The following is a 16,881-nucleotide window of genomic DNA, read 5'->3' on the forward strand; positions in this document are numbered from 1 at the left end:
TTCAATTCAGCTCCACCAGGTAGAAATCTGACACAAGGAGACAGATTCAATTTTTAAAAAGCTGGAGTTCTAATAACATTTCTCTGTGTTGGTGTCATGATGGTTGGGTTCTGGAACACTTGGTGCTCCCTCTCCTCATTAGTTTCAGAGACAGGAGGCTGAGAAACAGACTGGCACTGTGCCTTGAGCTATTGGAACTTTTCAGCTCTCTTCCTTAGGCAGAATTTCTCCAGTTTCTTTTAGTCTCAACCATTTCTGAGTCTGTGATACCCCTGTGACATTCGGTATCTGGTGGGAACACCCTACACCCCATGTTCATTGTGTGGTATCTAATGCAAAGTTTGTCATGTCAGGTGTCTTCAGAAGGCTCGTGATACACTGAGCATTGTTGTCATGGTAATGTTATAATAATGGTTGTTATAGTAATGTTATAGGCTGTGATTTCATGTATATGGTTATGAGGCTGAAAACGTGTCCTCATGGCTTAAAGCAAGCCCAGGCAAAAACTCCCTAAGAGCAGAGGGGCAGTTCACACCTCATCAGGACATATATGGGACAAACCCAGCCCAGCCTCACAAGAACAAAGGACGCTGGCCTAGGCAGCAACAAAAGGATCTGTTGGACTCTCGAGTGAGTCACCCCCCTTCCATTGGCCAGTTTGGGACTGCGATGAGGTAATGCTCACCTGACTCTGAAGGGGAGGGGGCAAAGCCAAGAGAGAAGAAAACATGATAAAAGGGAGAGATGTCTGCCATGCTTTCTCTCTCTTCCACCTCCATCTACAGACATTACCACCAAGCGAATGAAGCACTGATCAAAGGGGAGAGCCTGGCTGAAGGGCAACCAACCAGCCTGTGGTGAGAAGCATCTAAGTTCATAAGGGCATTGAAAGTGTTAAGATCAGCTTAGAATGAGTTTTTCTTTTATTTCATTTGACCAAATCTGACTTATGTTTTGGCTTATAATCACTTAAAATCTATCTTTACAGTTAATAAATCTGTTTATTTATTATACCTGAAGCAGTGTGTTTGTTTTGAAGCATGTCAGAGACTTCCCTTGGGATAACAAGCCTGGTACATATCAATTTCTTTGTTAAATTGACAAACTCATATAAGCTTGCAGTGTCCAGTGGGCATAACAGGACACTGCAAGAGGGAGGTTCCTAAGGTTGTGTCTGGGACTGGAGATATTGGCTAGTGTCATTCGGTTGCACAATACAAAGAGAAGCTTACATGCCAAAGGCTGTGCTTGAACAGCCCAGGAGTGGGGGTTCTCACAGCAGAGCAGGGTAAGGCTGGCTCCCTGAGTCAAGGACTGGAGTGACCTAGTAGATCACCGGTCCAGAAAACACCAGAGGGGAACGTCACAGTAATGCACTGAACTCCCCCCTATTCAATAAATTTTTTGTCGAAATAACAGATGACCTAGGAATGTCTCCCTGGATGGATCTCCAATAGCAAAATGTGAGAAAAGGGCCATCCTGGTCAGGTTTTTTTTAGTCACTTTTGCCAGGTTCAGACAGAAAAGGAGACTATACTGGATCTGCATAAACATGAATATTTATTTCTTTAAAAAGAACAGCAACATTGTATTTTTAGACAGAAAATGCTTCACTCCCCCGCTCATGGGCATCCCTCGTTAGCTCTTCAAATAGAAAAACCATATTGCACACCATTGAATCCAGCAGGCCATAGACCTAGAACAGAAAACAATACAAAGACCCTTTTAATGAAAACATGATAACAAATGTTGGTGAAAGGGATTGACTGAAGCGAAAGCATCTCGCTTATATACACCCCCCTACCCCCAAACATGGTGCTTGTAATGCTCAAAGAAATATCTGGATTTTATACATTTTTATCCCTAACAGGAGCTGTCTAAACTAAAGGAAAGTGTGTTTAACATTATCTGACATAAAATTAAGTATGATGATCCCTCAAGAATCCGTAAGCATGCTGAAGAAATTCCAAGTCAGAACAGGGGGATGCAGCTGAATACATGATGGAATCATTCCAGCTTGGGGATTTGTTAACACAGCAGCCCATGCTAACATTTGCTGACAATTTGTTCATTAGGTTTTCTTTATCTGATAAAATGCTCAGCTGTGCACCTAGCTTCATGCTAAGCTTAAAAGCAAAGAAGAGGAGACAGTACAGAACAAAAGCAACTGAGAAAAAGTGACAAAAAACACAGGAGAATGAGAAACATGGAAAGATAAGACCAGACTTACTTCAACATAAAGTTTTTCACGGTATTTCTCAAGTACAATGGGATCTACTTGTTCCTGGCGAGATTCTACTTGGTCTGAATCTACGCTATCCAGCAGTGTCAATTCTTTCACCTCCCGTGTGAAACTTGGAGTTCTTACTCTTTTCTCATCTTTCCCTTTCGTCTTCCTGCTATTTGAACGTTCCTGATCATACACAGAAAGACAGACAAAGGTAGGACCATAGCATCCTTCAAATTGCAGGGCATGCTGCACATCAGAGACAGCAGTTCATTCAAAAGAGAGGAAATCAACTCTTCCACAGGAAGATGGAGGTTTACAAGCCCAATATACACACCCTTGTTATCTGTCACATACTCTCTTAGAAACCAGTTAATCACTTTCCATCTTCTAGATTTCCACCACATACCTCTCTATCTTTTCCTGTTGACTTTGTTGCTCCTTTTTTGTCCTCTTTTTCCTTGCCCCCAGCTGTCTTCTTCTCTTCTTTCTGCAAGGCTTTCCGGTCTTCCTTTCCTCCTTTTACAATCTGCTTCAGATCCACTGCAACCAAAACAATTCCAGTGATCCCAGAGCATTGTTTCAAGATCCAGTACAGAGCTGCAAATCCAATGCCTCTGTGCACTGTAAATACATTATATTACAATGTATTTTCCTCTATCTGATGTTTATGGAAGCATACTGCAAATTAGCATTTGTACAGTACTCCAACTTCTCAGGTATAGTCATATTTAAGGCTGGACATAAGCAGCAATAAATATGCAGCAGGACTAGCATGTAAAGGAGTAATAATGGTAATGTTTTTATTCGTATGGGTGAGAAATAGGCTTAAATGTTAACAGAAATACAAATATGAATGCTAAGCCAACAGGTTTCTGTGCCTTTAAGAACCACACTACAAACCAGGGTGAGTACTATACTCTGCACTACTTTTTCTGATAGGTTGCCTCACAAAGGGCTCAGTGCGGGAAGTGCTCAAGTACCAGCAGTCATTTCAGCTGAAGCTCAGTAAATTACCTGAAATTAAATGGAACTGAATTCCACTTAAAAGGCCCAGGAAAACCTGCTTAAATGGTTTAAAGGCTGGTGTGCTAAGACTAGAAATTTACCTATTTCTTCTGGAACACTTTCTACGGAAGTGTCCTTCTCAGGCATGCCGAGCAAGGATCTCAGCATTAGGGAGCGGCTCACCAGACCTTCAACTGCTTCACGCCACAGCTGAAAACTGAGAAACAAAACCGTCAGTATTTGCCATGGCCAGAAGTTGTGCAGGAAAGCATTCATATGCGCATGGGGGATGAGGGGCAGCATAAGGCAGGGTTTTTGCTTCTCCCAGCATCTTGTTCTACCCTGTGCCCATGAACAAAGACACCTCAGCCAGTAAGAGCTATTGTCGCTTCCAACTAACTCAATGTGCTAACATCCAAGGTCTGACAACTGTGCATAGATGGCTTCAGGAGAAATTATTTTATGAAGTTATAGCCCCCATGGCTCTCAATAGTTTGGGAAACAGAGGTCAGCTGGATCTATAAATATTATGAAATAAGGTTTCTTCCTCTTCAACATGAGTCAATGTGGATCAAATTCCCATCTGCATCTTGGCGTTCCTGTGTCCTTCTGATTTACAGGTGAACAGAAACTTTCAGTGTGTTTACAGCCCTAAAGTAAGAGTCAATGACAGAATATGGGCTACAACAACCTTTTCAAGTACAATGTTAGAGAAAACTGCCTGCCAGGTGAGACCCTCATAAAAGGAAACACAGAATATTCTGCCAGATAACAATCTCGGAGAATGAAAAGATCTCGAGTAGTCTCCAAAGCAGCAAGAGATCAATATTCTGGCTTATCTCCAGAGTCAAATGGGATCTACGACTTGGACAGCTGCTATCCCTAAGCTGTAGAAAACCTTGCATGTAGAGGACTGATAGAACTCATATTGCTGGACACACTTATCTGCTCTCTTCTGGAGTTTGCCAGTGCTACTAAGCGAAGGTATTTGTTGGAAAGGGCTTTTCTCTGCAATGGTAACATACCATGTTTGGTACAGGAGGTCTGACTGGGTTGGCCTCTGTTCAACACAAAGTGCCAATGCTGCCTTATTGAGCTGAGTCAGGGCTGCTTCTCGTTTTTCCTCCTCAGGGATTAACTGCAAAGCCTGATGGGATAGAAAGCCCAGTGAGCAACTCCTCAGCTTCAGAGCCAGAATGAGGACCCTGGGGGTCCAAAAAGGGAGGGAATGGGGAATAAAGCTATAAACGCAACAGACAGGTTTCCAACAGTGCCCTGTAGCCAAACTTGCACTGATAAGTTACACCACTCTGGGTTCTTAAATCCAAACAAACACCACAGTCAGGGAGAGAATTGGAAAATACCCTGTCTGCACCCTGTTGTGAGCACTAGGCCCCCAAATCCTCTGATGGATAAGGACAACTTTTTAAGCACAAGGATCTGTAAGGGAAACAGAGGGGGCTGGATCATGACCCCACCCCTCATATTCTAAATCCTGGAATAAACAACAAGCACTTCTCTTCCATACTAAATGCTTTAGCTTTCCAACAGCTAAATACTACTGAACACATACAATGTTATCTAATTCTTTTTAATTAATCACACAGGCGCTGCAAAGTCTCCCTTGGGAATCTCTTCACAAGAGCACCCAGGACATGGTCAGCAGTGCTGAAGGATGATTCATTCCCTGCTAGGTTTTCGCTGACACACTCAGTGAATCACACCCTCTCACCTCATTGCAGTGATTTACTCAAACTTCTGATACACACACGACTTCATTCATTTGGGAGCTGGAACATACCAGACTATTCCCAAACAAGCAAATCTCAAAGTGGATACCACTTCCATTCCTTGCCAACCCATCACAATTTTAACAAGGACAGAGGGGTAGAACCTGTTTAAAATCCGCAAAGGAAAGGTTCCACTCTTGCAGGCTCACTTCCTCCTCCTCCACATTAATCATCTGGCTTAGGATCTCCTCCGCAATACTCTTCTGGCGTGGGATCTCCCCAGTAACACTCTTCTGACATGCAATGTCAATAGCACTCTTCCGGCACCAAATTTCCTGTACAATGCTCTTCTGGCCTGAGACTGGCTGCACTACGCTCTTCTGGCGCCAAATCTCCTCTTCCTCTGAAGTTGAGGGAAAATTCATGTTTTGCCTCCACAATTTGTGGAGCTCCTTCACCACTTGGTGCTGATAGTGCAACTGTGATAACAGAAAAGGAAAAGATAAATACAGATGTGAGACAAGTCTCACTTTGCAAATAAGACCACCATCTAGCGATTAAACTGACAAGCTAGATGAGTCTATCTTCCTGCTTAGAAATCCTGGGATGCACCACATAGGCCACGGCATCATCATTCCCGAGTACTTATGCTCAGTTCAGTGTAGAATATTAAATGGCAAGCTGTACCTCTGGATTCTTTCTGTGGAATAACTCTTCCTCTGTGATATAAGCATCCACAGGAGATGGGACTCGCTCCGGTGTCCGAATTCGATCAAGCAGCTCCTTCAGATTCTCCTTTACTATGACAGCAACTTCTCGCGCAGCCAGCTCACTCTGGGGCACCACAGTAACCAAAATAGATGTGATTCCTTGATCCACATACACACACAAAGAAATTCACACACACACTACTATAGGCATACATTAACAAATATGATCAGTTATAAGGACACAAATACACAGATGTATTTACATCCGATACAGTGGTCATTAAAATGATCACCCAAACATCTATATTTTACAGATGATGGTATAATTTTAAAATTATTATTTAATTTGACTTTACTCAGTAGGTCATTAAACTCCAGCCATACCAGTAACTAACACTTAAAAAAGGAAAAAAGTAGAAGGATTTTTTTTTTAAAGTAAGTATTTTAGGACAGACATCATTAGATTTTATACAAGATGCACAAAAATAGATGGAGGTGATGTGGAGTGCTGATGTCACTTCATTTGGAAAACCTGCATAACCACCTAATTAACTAAAACTAGAAAAGACAAAAAACACAACACACTTTTGGGTGCTATGTAAGTAACTGATAATCTTACTCTTAGTGACAATTTTATGGCAATGAAAACATTGCAGCACCCACATCATACTATATTCTATATTTACATACTGAGTCTGAAGCTTATATTCCCACAGCTAACCACTTGGTTACCTCCAATTCATCTCTGAGGCCAGCCAGCATATCCTCATACAAAGCAATGCCCCACAGGGACACCTGTAGGACAGCCCCTCCTAATAACATGGGGTGAGTCCCAAACTCCCAGGACTCACTGAAGATTCCTGCCTTCCCCGACTTGAAAAAGAAGGAAAAGTTTCTAGTTTCCCCAGGCAGAATGACACCTAAGAATAACAGAGAAAGCACATCAGTCACCTGACTACAAGAGTTCTCTTGTTCTGCAGAATTCCTCTTCCAAATACTTCACAAATCTGCTTATTTTCTGGCGTCAATGTCTGTTTTTCAGCCAGATATCACACCTAATATCGCCATCCATCTTCCAGGTTTACTCCCATTCTGATTGCTGATTGGGGTTTTTTCTCTTCACCCTTCCAATCCCTAATTTTACCTTGATCTCAACCCTCTCAGTACACGTTCTGCCCCAATTTTTCAATAGAAAATCATGCGGTTTTAGATATTCTACCCATACAAATTCTGGCTAGGACTCACTCGCTTTCCTCCAACCACTCTTGAAAGGGATCTGTCTCACACATCTCCTCTGGCATTAGTCTGCTCTGGGAGCCCCAGATAGCTTCTTATGGAGAATCACCACATATGTTTGCTTTGGCAGTGGCCTGACTCAGATAACCCCCTGAACATGTCCACCTCACATGTTTCCTTTGGCATTGGTATAAAGCCCATACGGTAATCTTTAAGAGATCCACATCTCACCTGGTCTGGTGTTAAAGTAAAAATATGGCATCCCTTTCTCCTTAGTTTCTTCAAAGGTAACAGACTGGGCTTGCCTCCGCCAATCATACCATATGGCAGCTGTGCCATCATTGCTTACTGTCAGGCAGGATTCAGCTTTCTCACCCGCCAAAACTTCAAAGGTGACCCGGGCAGCAATGCCAATTTCATCCTGTGTGGAAGAGAGAAAGAAAAAAGGTAACCACAGGATTTGCCTTCCCGTGACCAAATGAAGTGATACTACAGCTGGTTGTTTAAACTATTAGATCCAGCCTGACAGAAAGTTCTGCAAGGCATTGTTTGTCCCTACCCCACCAAGTTGCCACTTTCAGGAGTGGACTGAGGCAGAACAGAAACACAAACAAAACTGCCTGTCTCTGTTTCTAGATCCCTCCAAAGCAAGTACAAGTTTAGCAACCACTTTATGATATCCAGAATAATCCCTGCTGGTTACACTCAATATACAGCTATGACTTAGGAAAGAAAGAAAACTTAGCCTTATCATATTTCAAAACAATTGCAATTTTACCCTATGAGAAGTGGTGCTATTGATCCAACGAGCTGGCTCTCCACAGAACTGCAAAGATGGACCTAATACTGGTTCTGGAACCACATCTGGATAATCTTCTAAGGGATCACTGCTAAACAAAGCAAAGGCCAATATTCTCTTGGGACTGTTCAAGCAAGTTATTATCAAGCACTGGGGAACAGAGTGGTTGTTTAGAACACCCACATTAACCAAGAAACAGAGGGTTCATTTCTGATTAACCATTTCATCTGTAGGGTTCAACCGTGGCCAACAGACTGAAAACTCATCAAATCACAGAGTCCTCTGATTACAGACAGTGTCATTGGACTACAGCTTCGAGGGTGGGTGCAGGAACTCCAAACATAGACTGATATTGTCACCACAAAGAATGGGCAGGATGGAACTCATGCTGATGAAATGGACAAGGACACCTGCCTAAGGAAGGCTGGGGACAGATCACTAAATGAAGAGGCAATATCCACCAAAGAATGGACCAAAAGTAATGCCCACCATGGGCAGAAAAAGATATCTGAGGAAGATGGAAGACTGAAGACACCAGAAGGAGATGCACAGCCTGGAATAACTAGGGGCAGATTCTCCACCCTGCCTAACCTAGGGCACACTGAGTGGAAAGGGGGTGGGTCACAAGAAGTTGGTTTCAGCTTCTTGATCCTCAGCCACGAGGCCCCATTGCTAGTTCATAGTCATACAGAAGCACCTTTAACTTTGCCAGTGGAGAACTGACCATAGCAGTGCTTCACTCCCCAATCTCTCCTCCTCCTCCTCTTTCCACCTCTGCTGCACCCTGGAACACTGTCAACGTGGCCCCTTACAACGGGATAAGGAGGACATTTGGTATTGGAGGCAGTGGAGCTACCTCCATCAGGTTTCCACCAGTGGAGAATTCCCCCTGCACAGGGGGAGTTCTCTACTAGCTATCTCTGGCTTTCTTAAGGCCACTTCCCTATCCTCTGTGGAGGACCCGGCCCATTCTGGATAAGGACAAGTGAGAAATCCTCAAAGACTGTTGGTCAGTATCCACAATTCCTTATCACTATCATCAAACGTAACTTACAGGCTCTCTCTCTCTTCAGTGGTGCCTTCCTTATTTTCCTGGCACAGCGGGAAATACAGTGCTGAGACAGAAGTGAAAGGTTGCCCTTTACCAATAACTTCCAGGCCATCTAGGTCCTTGACAAAAAGTAATAGACATGAAAAAGGACATCTGTTAGTTTTTCTCCTTACCCAGAAGTCATTAAGTTAAGTTAGGCTATAGTATATCCTTTGATAAGGAAGGAGAGAAACACAGTATGCTGCCTTAAAATACAGTGCCTTGTGCTTAGGAGAGAGTCCACTGGTCTTACAGGGTGATTAAAATCCAGCTCCTCTAGGATGGATTTTAACTCCTGTCGTCGATACTTCAGGAAGAGACTCTTATCCCAGGTGAGACGGAAAGGGGACTCCTTTGCAGATCTGGAACCTGTGGAATTAATCACATGTGAGCTCAGTGTTTACACACCACATGCCTATTGATTTCACTTTCTCCCCGACCACTGATCTTGCAACAGTCCAATCTCTGAGACACACCGTTCCATCAGAGTAAGCTTAATCTTAGGAGTACCCTGGCAGTGTCACCTAGGGCTACAGTAGTGCAGCCTTCCACTTGACAGGTCCCTGCATGTGATGACTAGATGCTCGACAGTGTAAGCTGCTTCACATCAATGCCCTCCCACTGCCAGAAGGGACCCTAGCAATACGAGCTTCCTTGCAGCAATTTAAAACTACTGGATAGTTAATCTTTGCTGTTCCACACACCTCCCCGTTAATGCTGTGCCTCCACCCATTTCCTCACCCATCTCCGTCCTGACACTCTGAGGTTTCCCTACATGAGTGACAGGCTCTGGGTAGCCTCGCTCTCTCTGGGTCAATGTCATCACCAGACCAGTGAGTTCATCTCCAATACACTCAGGCTGGCTCCAGAACTCACTTCCTACGTGGTAGCCCTAGGGAGGAAAAAGAAGGTCGCCACCATGCAATGATAATCTGCCTGTCATTCTCACAAGAACTAAGCAGAAGGCATCACATGTTGTTTATAAGAAGATTTAACCAATTATGACCTCTCCTCAATCCAAATGGACACTCTGACTGAATGAAAGACCAAATGATATTAAACACAATATAGTCCCATTGATGTGAATCTTTTTTTAGTGCTGTAAATACACAGCAAATGACTCCCTTGTTTTAGCCCAGGAGCATTTCCCTTCAGAGCACCTTCTGAATGGGAACCTTGGCCATCTAGCCCTGACACCATTAGATCTTTGTTGCCTGGTAATAGTAATTTCTGGCACATGACCATGCCATCTCCCCAGCCTCTGCTGCTCCTTAGCAGGAGGCTCACTGCATGGCACTGCCCTACGCACTAAAGCTCTTTAGCAAGGAGCCCACAAGAGCAGCATCCGTTAGATCTAACCAATACTTGTTACACCACCACCATTTTTAAATCAAATGATGTTTCTCTTTGAAATAACTGAAAGCTCCGTAATTCATTTCGGACCTGCAGTGGATGTGGTAGATGCCTAAAGATGGCTCCTCAATGCCAGTCCCAACAGTATTATTCATGACACTAACATCCTAGTCCAAATGGCCTCCCCTTTCACAAAACCAGAATAATCAGGATTCTGAAGAAGTGGGGCTCTCACTTTCCCATAGTGCAGAGCAGGGAGGCTCCGGTCGATAAGATATCGCTCTTCCTGGACTCGTCTGTAATCCTCTGAGAGATTCATCAGCAGTTCATTTTCTGGTTTCCGAAGAAACTCTAAAAACAAGCAAAACAGAATCACCTCTTTTACCAACCAGAGGTCTCCAGAAAATCAGCCTCACTCCTTCCAGCTAGCTCCCTCTCCAGCACGGTAACTCTCTTCCGGTCACCCCCCCACACACCCCCAAATCTGCCTCACTGCTACTTCCAGCCACAGCCGTACAAGCCATCAAGGCCATCCTCACAGCCTGAATGTGCTGAACCATCTCACCCAGCACTACTGGAGTCTGGGGAGCACTGAAAATGTGTGGATAATTGCACAGCAATACAATTTCGCAAATCAGCCAGGCCTTGGTTTGCCAGGGACAGTAATAACTTACTGTGATGGTGTTTGGTTCACACAGTCTTACGTGGCGTTCCACACAATTAAGTTGTTCCAGCTTTACTCACTACTCAGAACTCTCTGCTGCTTCTTCCTGAGTGCCACATTATGATGCCAGTTCTGGAGGGCCCTGTGCTGTGATGGTGGAGCCCAGAGAGACTCTCTCTTCTTCCCTTCCCCATGTTTCTCTCTGTACTTCTCTAAAGCTGCCACTGTACCATCCAGATCTGAGTCTGCAATCAGCTCAGCTAACTGAACAGAAATTAAAATGTTAGATTAGCCTATCCATCCAGGCACAGGCACCACAAAAACAAAAGTGGCAAAGGGGTAAAGAAAAGAATGTTCTGGATTGGCACCATCTCTATGCAACCAATTCTGGATCAACAGTTTCTGGCATTCACAGCATCACTCGCAGACTGCGTCAGACTATACTACATTGAGTAGTCAGACATAACGAATGAAACTGTCTCACCACCTCACTTCTTGTGCTACTCAGTACTGGTGCTCTCAGCAGAACTGCTGAAGGAACTGGAGCCTGGAACTGTCCAATGCCTCTTACTGTGGGACTCTTCTCCAGACAGGACTTAGTAGGCCTGGCATTGCAGCTACTCTGCAAGCAATTTCCCCCCATATGGGCAAACCATGTCTCATGCCAGAGAATTTTCTGAACCATTTTCAATTAAACCTAAGTCTACTGCATTCACTACTAGAACCGTGTGAACAACAGATTTTTCGGTTCACTAGCCAAACAAAAAAAATCATTTTGGATTGACCCAAAACTTCCCCCCCTCCCAGTTTCCATGGTGGTGGTGCCCCCAATAACCCCGTGGCGGTACTCACCTGGGATGCAGGAAACCAGGTTCCAATCCCTGCTCTGGACTAGGGACCTGAACCAAGGAGTTCCTGCTCCTAGGTGAGTGCCCTAACCACCAGGCTATAGAATCTTACTTCTCTCTCTTTCTGACCCAATGAATATTTCATGAAAAATGGAAAGCTTTAACAGAAAAGACAGAGACTTCCCCAGAACACCCAATAGCTTGGTAGTTAGAGCACTCACCTGGGAGGGCAGATACCCGAATTCAAGTTTCTGCACCAAAGCAGGAATTTGAACCTGAGTCTTCCACATCCATACTGAGTGCCCCAACCAGTGGGCTATTGGGCATAATGGGGGCACCATCGCCACCTCCTCCTCAGTTTTGTGAATGCCACATAAATCCCCTTGTGAATGTAGTCAGAAAGAAATTTGGGGTTGAAATTGACAAGTTTGCAAATAGTTTTGGAACAATTGGAAGTCCGTTTTTCAGTGAATAAACTATTCATGCAAAAAAATTCATCCAACACTACTCACACTCTACTTCTAGGACAACATTTGATGGCAGCCATTTCACAACTTTATAAACCAACCTCAGCATTTCCTCTAGCTAAAGCTTCTCTCTTGAATTCCTGGAGACTTCCTAAGATGCTGTGGGGGAGAATCTGTTCACAATTACCAACAAAGGGTTCTTCTGGCCCTACAATAAAGCAAGACAGACTGTGAGATCACAGAGTGCTCCTCATCAAACATAGTGGACAGAAATAGAAACTGAGACCACAAGAATTTCAGATTCATTTCTGGACTCTCAAAGGTCTAGCCACAGGTAGTTCTAGCAAAAATAAGAGTAACAAGTTAAGAGCTCAAGTTTAACCCTACCAGAATAACTCAGTGGTCTCTTAGATGCATCAGTAACAGCAGGATATGCTACCAGGAGTTGTGCCTTCTTCCCAGCCTCCTGGGGTTTGTGTCTTCGAATGAGGAACTTCCTTGTAATAGGAGTTTTCTCCCTTTCTTGGGGAAGGCGTGGAGTATGGAGCTACAGAAACAGAATACACATTCGCAATGAGGTTAGGTACAGCACTGCCTCATCTCCACCATTCTGATCTTGCTGGGGAGGTCCTGGAAGTAAAGAACTCACCAAGATCTGTCACCACACTTCTGGTCCTTCTCATGAAGGTGTGGTGTATGGAGCTACAGTTATCAGATTAAGTAACATCCTTACTATCTTGACTCTGCTGCTTTGATGGGGCAGGGAATTAACTCTGAGTGGCCTCCCCCAAGAATTTTCTGCACCATAGCTTAGTGACAGGTGCTACCTCTTGGGTTTCATAAAGTTGCTATTTTTTTTTTCATAACCATAGAAATCTTAAAAGAAAAAAAAAGTTGGAAATGTGATTCTGAACACACCAGATGGTTCATCCTGACATTTAAGATCTTCGTATAAAATTAATCCTCCACTTTCAGCAGCTAAAAAGAGTAGCTAAAAATTCTGATGATTTGACAGACCATCAGAAGTAGGACAGCAACAAGTGGAACAAAAGCAAAGCTCCTATAGTTTGTTTTGATGAGACCCTCCCCAAACCCCCATTCAGGATAAAGGGAAAGTTTCAATGAAGGCAGCTACTCCCTGTGACAAGGGACACAAGATTTTATACCCACCTTCTCTAGATCTTCCACCTTGATTGCCAGAGCCTGGATTTCATCTCCTTGCAGAACAGAGCTGACAGGCTCGGGCTCCTCTTGAACTGGTGGGGAGGGCTGCTCAAATGTCTTCACTCTCTTCTTATCTGAAGCACAAGCAAAGAAGTAAAAACACATTGTCTTCCTCTCCCAGGGAAACCTTCTTTCTTTCAGCCAATTGAGAAAGCCTTAAAGGCAGTACTAGTCTTCAAGGTGTATGGAAAACTAGAACTCAGTATCGCCTGTGCTCATCACATCATGGTATCCACATGATTTGAACATGGACAGTGGGTTTCATCTGCCCCATTGCCCTCACCCTGGCTTAGACACAATGCGATACATTTTCAAGTAGTACATTTCCAGCAGGCAACAACCTAGAATGGAAACAAAGAACTTTTACAAAAGTTTCCTATTTCAAATGGAAATAGAGAACTTTAACACAGTTATCAGAGTAACAGCCGTGTTAGTCTGTATTCGCAAAAAGAAATTGGTTAGTCTCTAAGGTGCCACAAGTACTCCTTTTCTTTTAACACAGTTACTCACTCAACTACATGATAGTCCTTAAACAAAAACTGTATCATGTATGCAAAAATATCAGATTTGTATATTCAGGGAGACGTTTTTGCAGCTCATAAATACATATTGATCATCACAGCTTTGATAATTTGATCTGCTTATGTCCCAAGTTGTGGCATTCTCCTCATTACTTTGTGATGTTATATTTTCTTTGTCTCTCCTTTTGGTCTTAGATTGTAAATTTTTCAGGGTAAGAACTACCTTTTTGTTATGTGCTTGACAGCACCTAACACAATAGACCCTGGTTGGGGCGCCTCAATGTTACCACAATTCAATAAGAAATAATCCTAGCTTTAAAAGGCTTTCCCCACCTTTCACTCAAAGCAACAAAAGTTTCTCCAACCAGAAAGAAAATCAGTAGTAAGAGTCAGCCAAATGTTATTGATTTTTGAGACAGGTATGTTAACATAATTAGGAATATGTAGTATTATATTTCAATCCCTTTCAAACATTAAAAAGAACATCAGGGTGAAACCTCCTTCTAATTTTATGTAATACATATTTTGAAAACATATGAGATCACTGCACTTCTCAGAGGCAGATTTTAGCAGTCTTCTCACTGACTATAACTGGTATTTGAAAATCATTCTCCCTAGGACTCCAATATTTAACTGGGTAAGTGGATTAAATATGGATCTAATGTGCATCAGTGATAAATCAATTGCATGTATACCGAGGGTAGGGCTAGCCAAGCCAACCAGACCTACCCGATTATTTCTGCAATCTCATTGGAGGCACGTATGTTCCTTTTCTGTGGCCTGCTGAAAATATTAAAGCATGTCTTACCATGCACCCAATTAGACATACTGGAGCTGCTGCTGCATCTCCAACACAGGTGCAGCTTTTGGAAAACTTAACCTGCTGGGTCAGTGGTCAGTTTGGATGAGCTATTACCAGCAGGAGAGTGAGTTTGTGTGTGTATGGGGGTGGGGGGGATGTGAGAAAACCTGGATTTGTGCTGGAAATGGCCCACCTTAATTATGCACATTGTAGGGAGAATGGTCACTTTGGATGAGCTATTACCAGCAGGATAGTGAGTTTGTGTGTGTGGTTTTTGGGAGGGGGGTGAGAGAACCTGGATTTGTGCAGGAAATGGCCCAACTTTATTATCATGCACATTGTGTAAAGAGTTGTCACTTTGGATGGGCTATCACCAGCAGGAGAGTGAATTTGTGTGGGAGGGTGGAGGGTGAGAAAACCTGAATTTGTGCTGGAAATGGCCCACCTGTTGATCACTTTAGATAAGCTATTACCAGCTGGACAATGGGGTGGGAGGAGGTATTTTTTCATATTCTCTGTGTATATATAAAGTCTGCTGCAGTTTCCACGGCATACATCTGATGAAGTGAGCTGTAGCTCACGAAAGCTCATGCTCAAATAAATTGGTTAGTCTCTAAGGTGCCACAAGTACTCCTTTTCTTTTTGCGAATACAGACTAACACGGCTGTTACTCTGAAACCTCTTAAAACAAACAAACTAAAAAAAACAACCGCCTGATAAGAGTCTGGACAAGGGCAGGCGGAGATGAGATTTTCTCCTACAAAGTTAACGCACAGTAGGTAGCTAATAACAGTATCAGAACCACTGACTATCATGTTCAGCGTGTGGCCCTCGCAGTGCTGTTAAAGCAAGACCAGCTTCACTTGGATACCCCCAGCCCTATAACCCATCAGGTCCAAGGCAGGATTGTCAAGGCAATGCAAGGTCCACTCAGACACTCCATCACCATTTTGTGCTGGCGGTGGTGACAGCAGGCAATGGGAATGTTGCCAGGGCTCCCAGCTTGTCCCAGGGGATCTCTGGCTACACTACCTGGGCGATGGCAGGATGGGCAACCTCCCAATGCGTTAGGTGGTGCCAGAGCCCTGCCCCAGTGACTGCCTGGCAGCAATACCAATACCTCTCAGCTGTATGCCAGCACGGCAGGGCTCTGGAGCTGGTGCCCATGCTGTGCCCTGTCAGAGCCTTCCCCCGTCACTGTGCCTGGGCGGGTGGGGTCCCTGCAGTGGTGTCTGGACCGTTTCTCTGTGCCTGGGGGGAGTCCCTGGGCCCCCTCACTGTGCCCAGAGGAGGGGGGGTGTCTCTGTGCATGGGGGGAGGGAGTTCCCGGGTCCCCTCACTGTGCCCAGAGAAGGGGGGGTCTCTGCGCATGGGGGGGGGGAGTCCCCGGGTCCCCTCACTGTGCCCAGAGAAGGGGGGATCTCTGCGCATGGGGGGGGGAGTCCCCGGGTCCCCTCACTGTGCCCAGAGGAGGGGGAGTGTCTCTGTGCATGGGTGGGGGGGGAGTCTCCGGGCCCCCTCACTGTGCCCAGAGAAGGGGGGGTCTCTGCGCATGGGGGGGAGTCCCCGGGCCCCCTCACTGTGCCCGGAGGAGGGGGGCCCTGCAGCAGTGCCGGGGGGGGGGGGGGAAGGGAGGGCACCGCAGGGCTGCCGGTCCCAGCGCCCCGCCCCTACCCTGGGGGGTTTTGGTCCGGGCGTCCTTCTTGCTCGACTTGTTGATGGTCTCGGACACGGCGATGAGCGAGGGGACCCTGCGGCCGCCCCGAGGCTCCTTCTTTAGGCTCTGAGGCGGCGGCGCCGCCGGCGACTGCATCCCGCCCCGCACGGCCCGGGCAGGCAACAGGCTTGGGCCTGTCTCCCTGGCAACCCCGCCGCCTCCAGCGCCGCCCCCTCCGCGCCAGCCACAGCGCCTGCGCGCGCTCCTCGGGAGACAAGCTCCGCCTCCCGCACGCCATGGTCCGGGGAAGCGGAGGGGAGTGACGACTCCCCAGAATCGTCACCACACGCCGGGCGGCCCTTGTGCGCATGCGCAAGCCACTCGGAAGAGAGAGCTGGTAGACTCTGCGCGTGCGCAGTTTCAGTCTCAGACGTGCTTGCCCCCTGGCCAAGCCCTGTGTTGCCCATAGGTCACAAGGGCAAGGAGGGTGCTGGGGGGCAAGGGGAGGGGAGGGTGCTCTTGGACAATTAAAGAGGCAGAGTTGC

The 16,881-nt window shown here is 45.4% G+C and overlaps 1 protein-coding gene across 4 annotated transcripts; it reads right to left on the minus strand.

Annotated features, from left to right (window-relative positions):
* Nucleotides 1-1,541: 1,541 nt before the first annotated feature.
* On the minus strand, nucleotides 1,542-16,567 carry MYCBPAP (MYCBP associated protein). Of its 4 annotated transcripts, none has more exons than XM_073310741.1 (19): nucleotides 16,354-16,567; nucleotides 13,303-13,430; nucleotides 12,520-12,679; nucleotides 12,234-12,340; nucleotides 10,898-11,081; nucleotides 10,389-10,504; nucleotides 9,542-9,692; nucleotides 9,054-9,169; nucleotides 8,765-8,880; nucleotides 7,690-7,798; nucleotides 7,143-7,332; nucleotides 6,408-6,595; nucleotides 5,653-5,799; nucleotides 5,130-5,444; nucleotides 4,261-4,382; nucleotides 3,337-3,452; nucleotides 2,637-2,770; nucleotides 2,231-2,413; nucleotides 1,542-1,696 (listed from the first exon to the last, which is right to left on the minus strand). In XM_073310741.1, exons 1-19 carry the CDS (start codon nucleotides 16,490-16,492, stop codon nucleotides 1,595-1,597), a joined length of 2,823 nt encoding a protein of 940 aa, XP_073166842.1. In that variant the 5' UTR covers nucleotides 16,493-16,567; the 3' UTR covers nucleotides 1,542-1,594. The 4 variants fall into 4 exon arrangements, with proteins under 4 accessions (XP_073166842.1, XP_073166841.1, XP_073166843.1 ...); XM_073310740.1 differs by having other exon boundaries at nucleotides 7,690-7,801; XM_073310742.1 differs by lacking the exon at nucleotides 2,231-2,413 and having other exon boundaries at nucleotides 7,690-7,801.
* Between the last annotated feature and the right edge of the window lie 314 nt (nucleotides 16,568-16,881).

Source organism: Lepidochelys kempii, chromosome 14 (genome assembly GCF_965140265.1).
Source record: "Lepidochelys kempii isolate rLepKem1 chromosome 14, rLepKem1.hap2, whole genome shotgun sequence".
Taxonomy (NCBI): domain Eukaryota; kingdom Metazoa; phylum Chordata; order Testudines; family Cheloniidae; genus Lepidochelys; species Lepidochelys kempii.

Bases quoted from the DNA above. Each gene is read 5' to 3' on its own strand.
- MYCBPAP (XM_073310740.1), bottom strand. From the start codon at position 16,492: ATGCAGTCGCCGGCGGCGCCGCCGCCTCAGAGCCTAAAGAAGGAGCCT. The intron at 12,341-12,519 runs GTAGGGTTAAAC...GCTTTATTGTAG, and splicing joins GAGACCACTGAGTTATTCTG to GGCCAGAAGAACCCTTTGTT. The intron at 10,505-10,897 runs GTGAGTAAAGCT...GCTTGTTTTTAG, and splicing joins GCAGCAGAGAGTTCTGAGTA to AGTTTCTTCGGAAACCAGAA.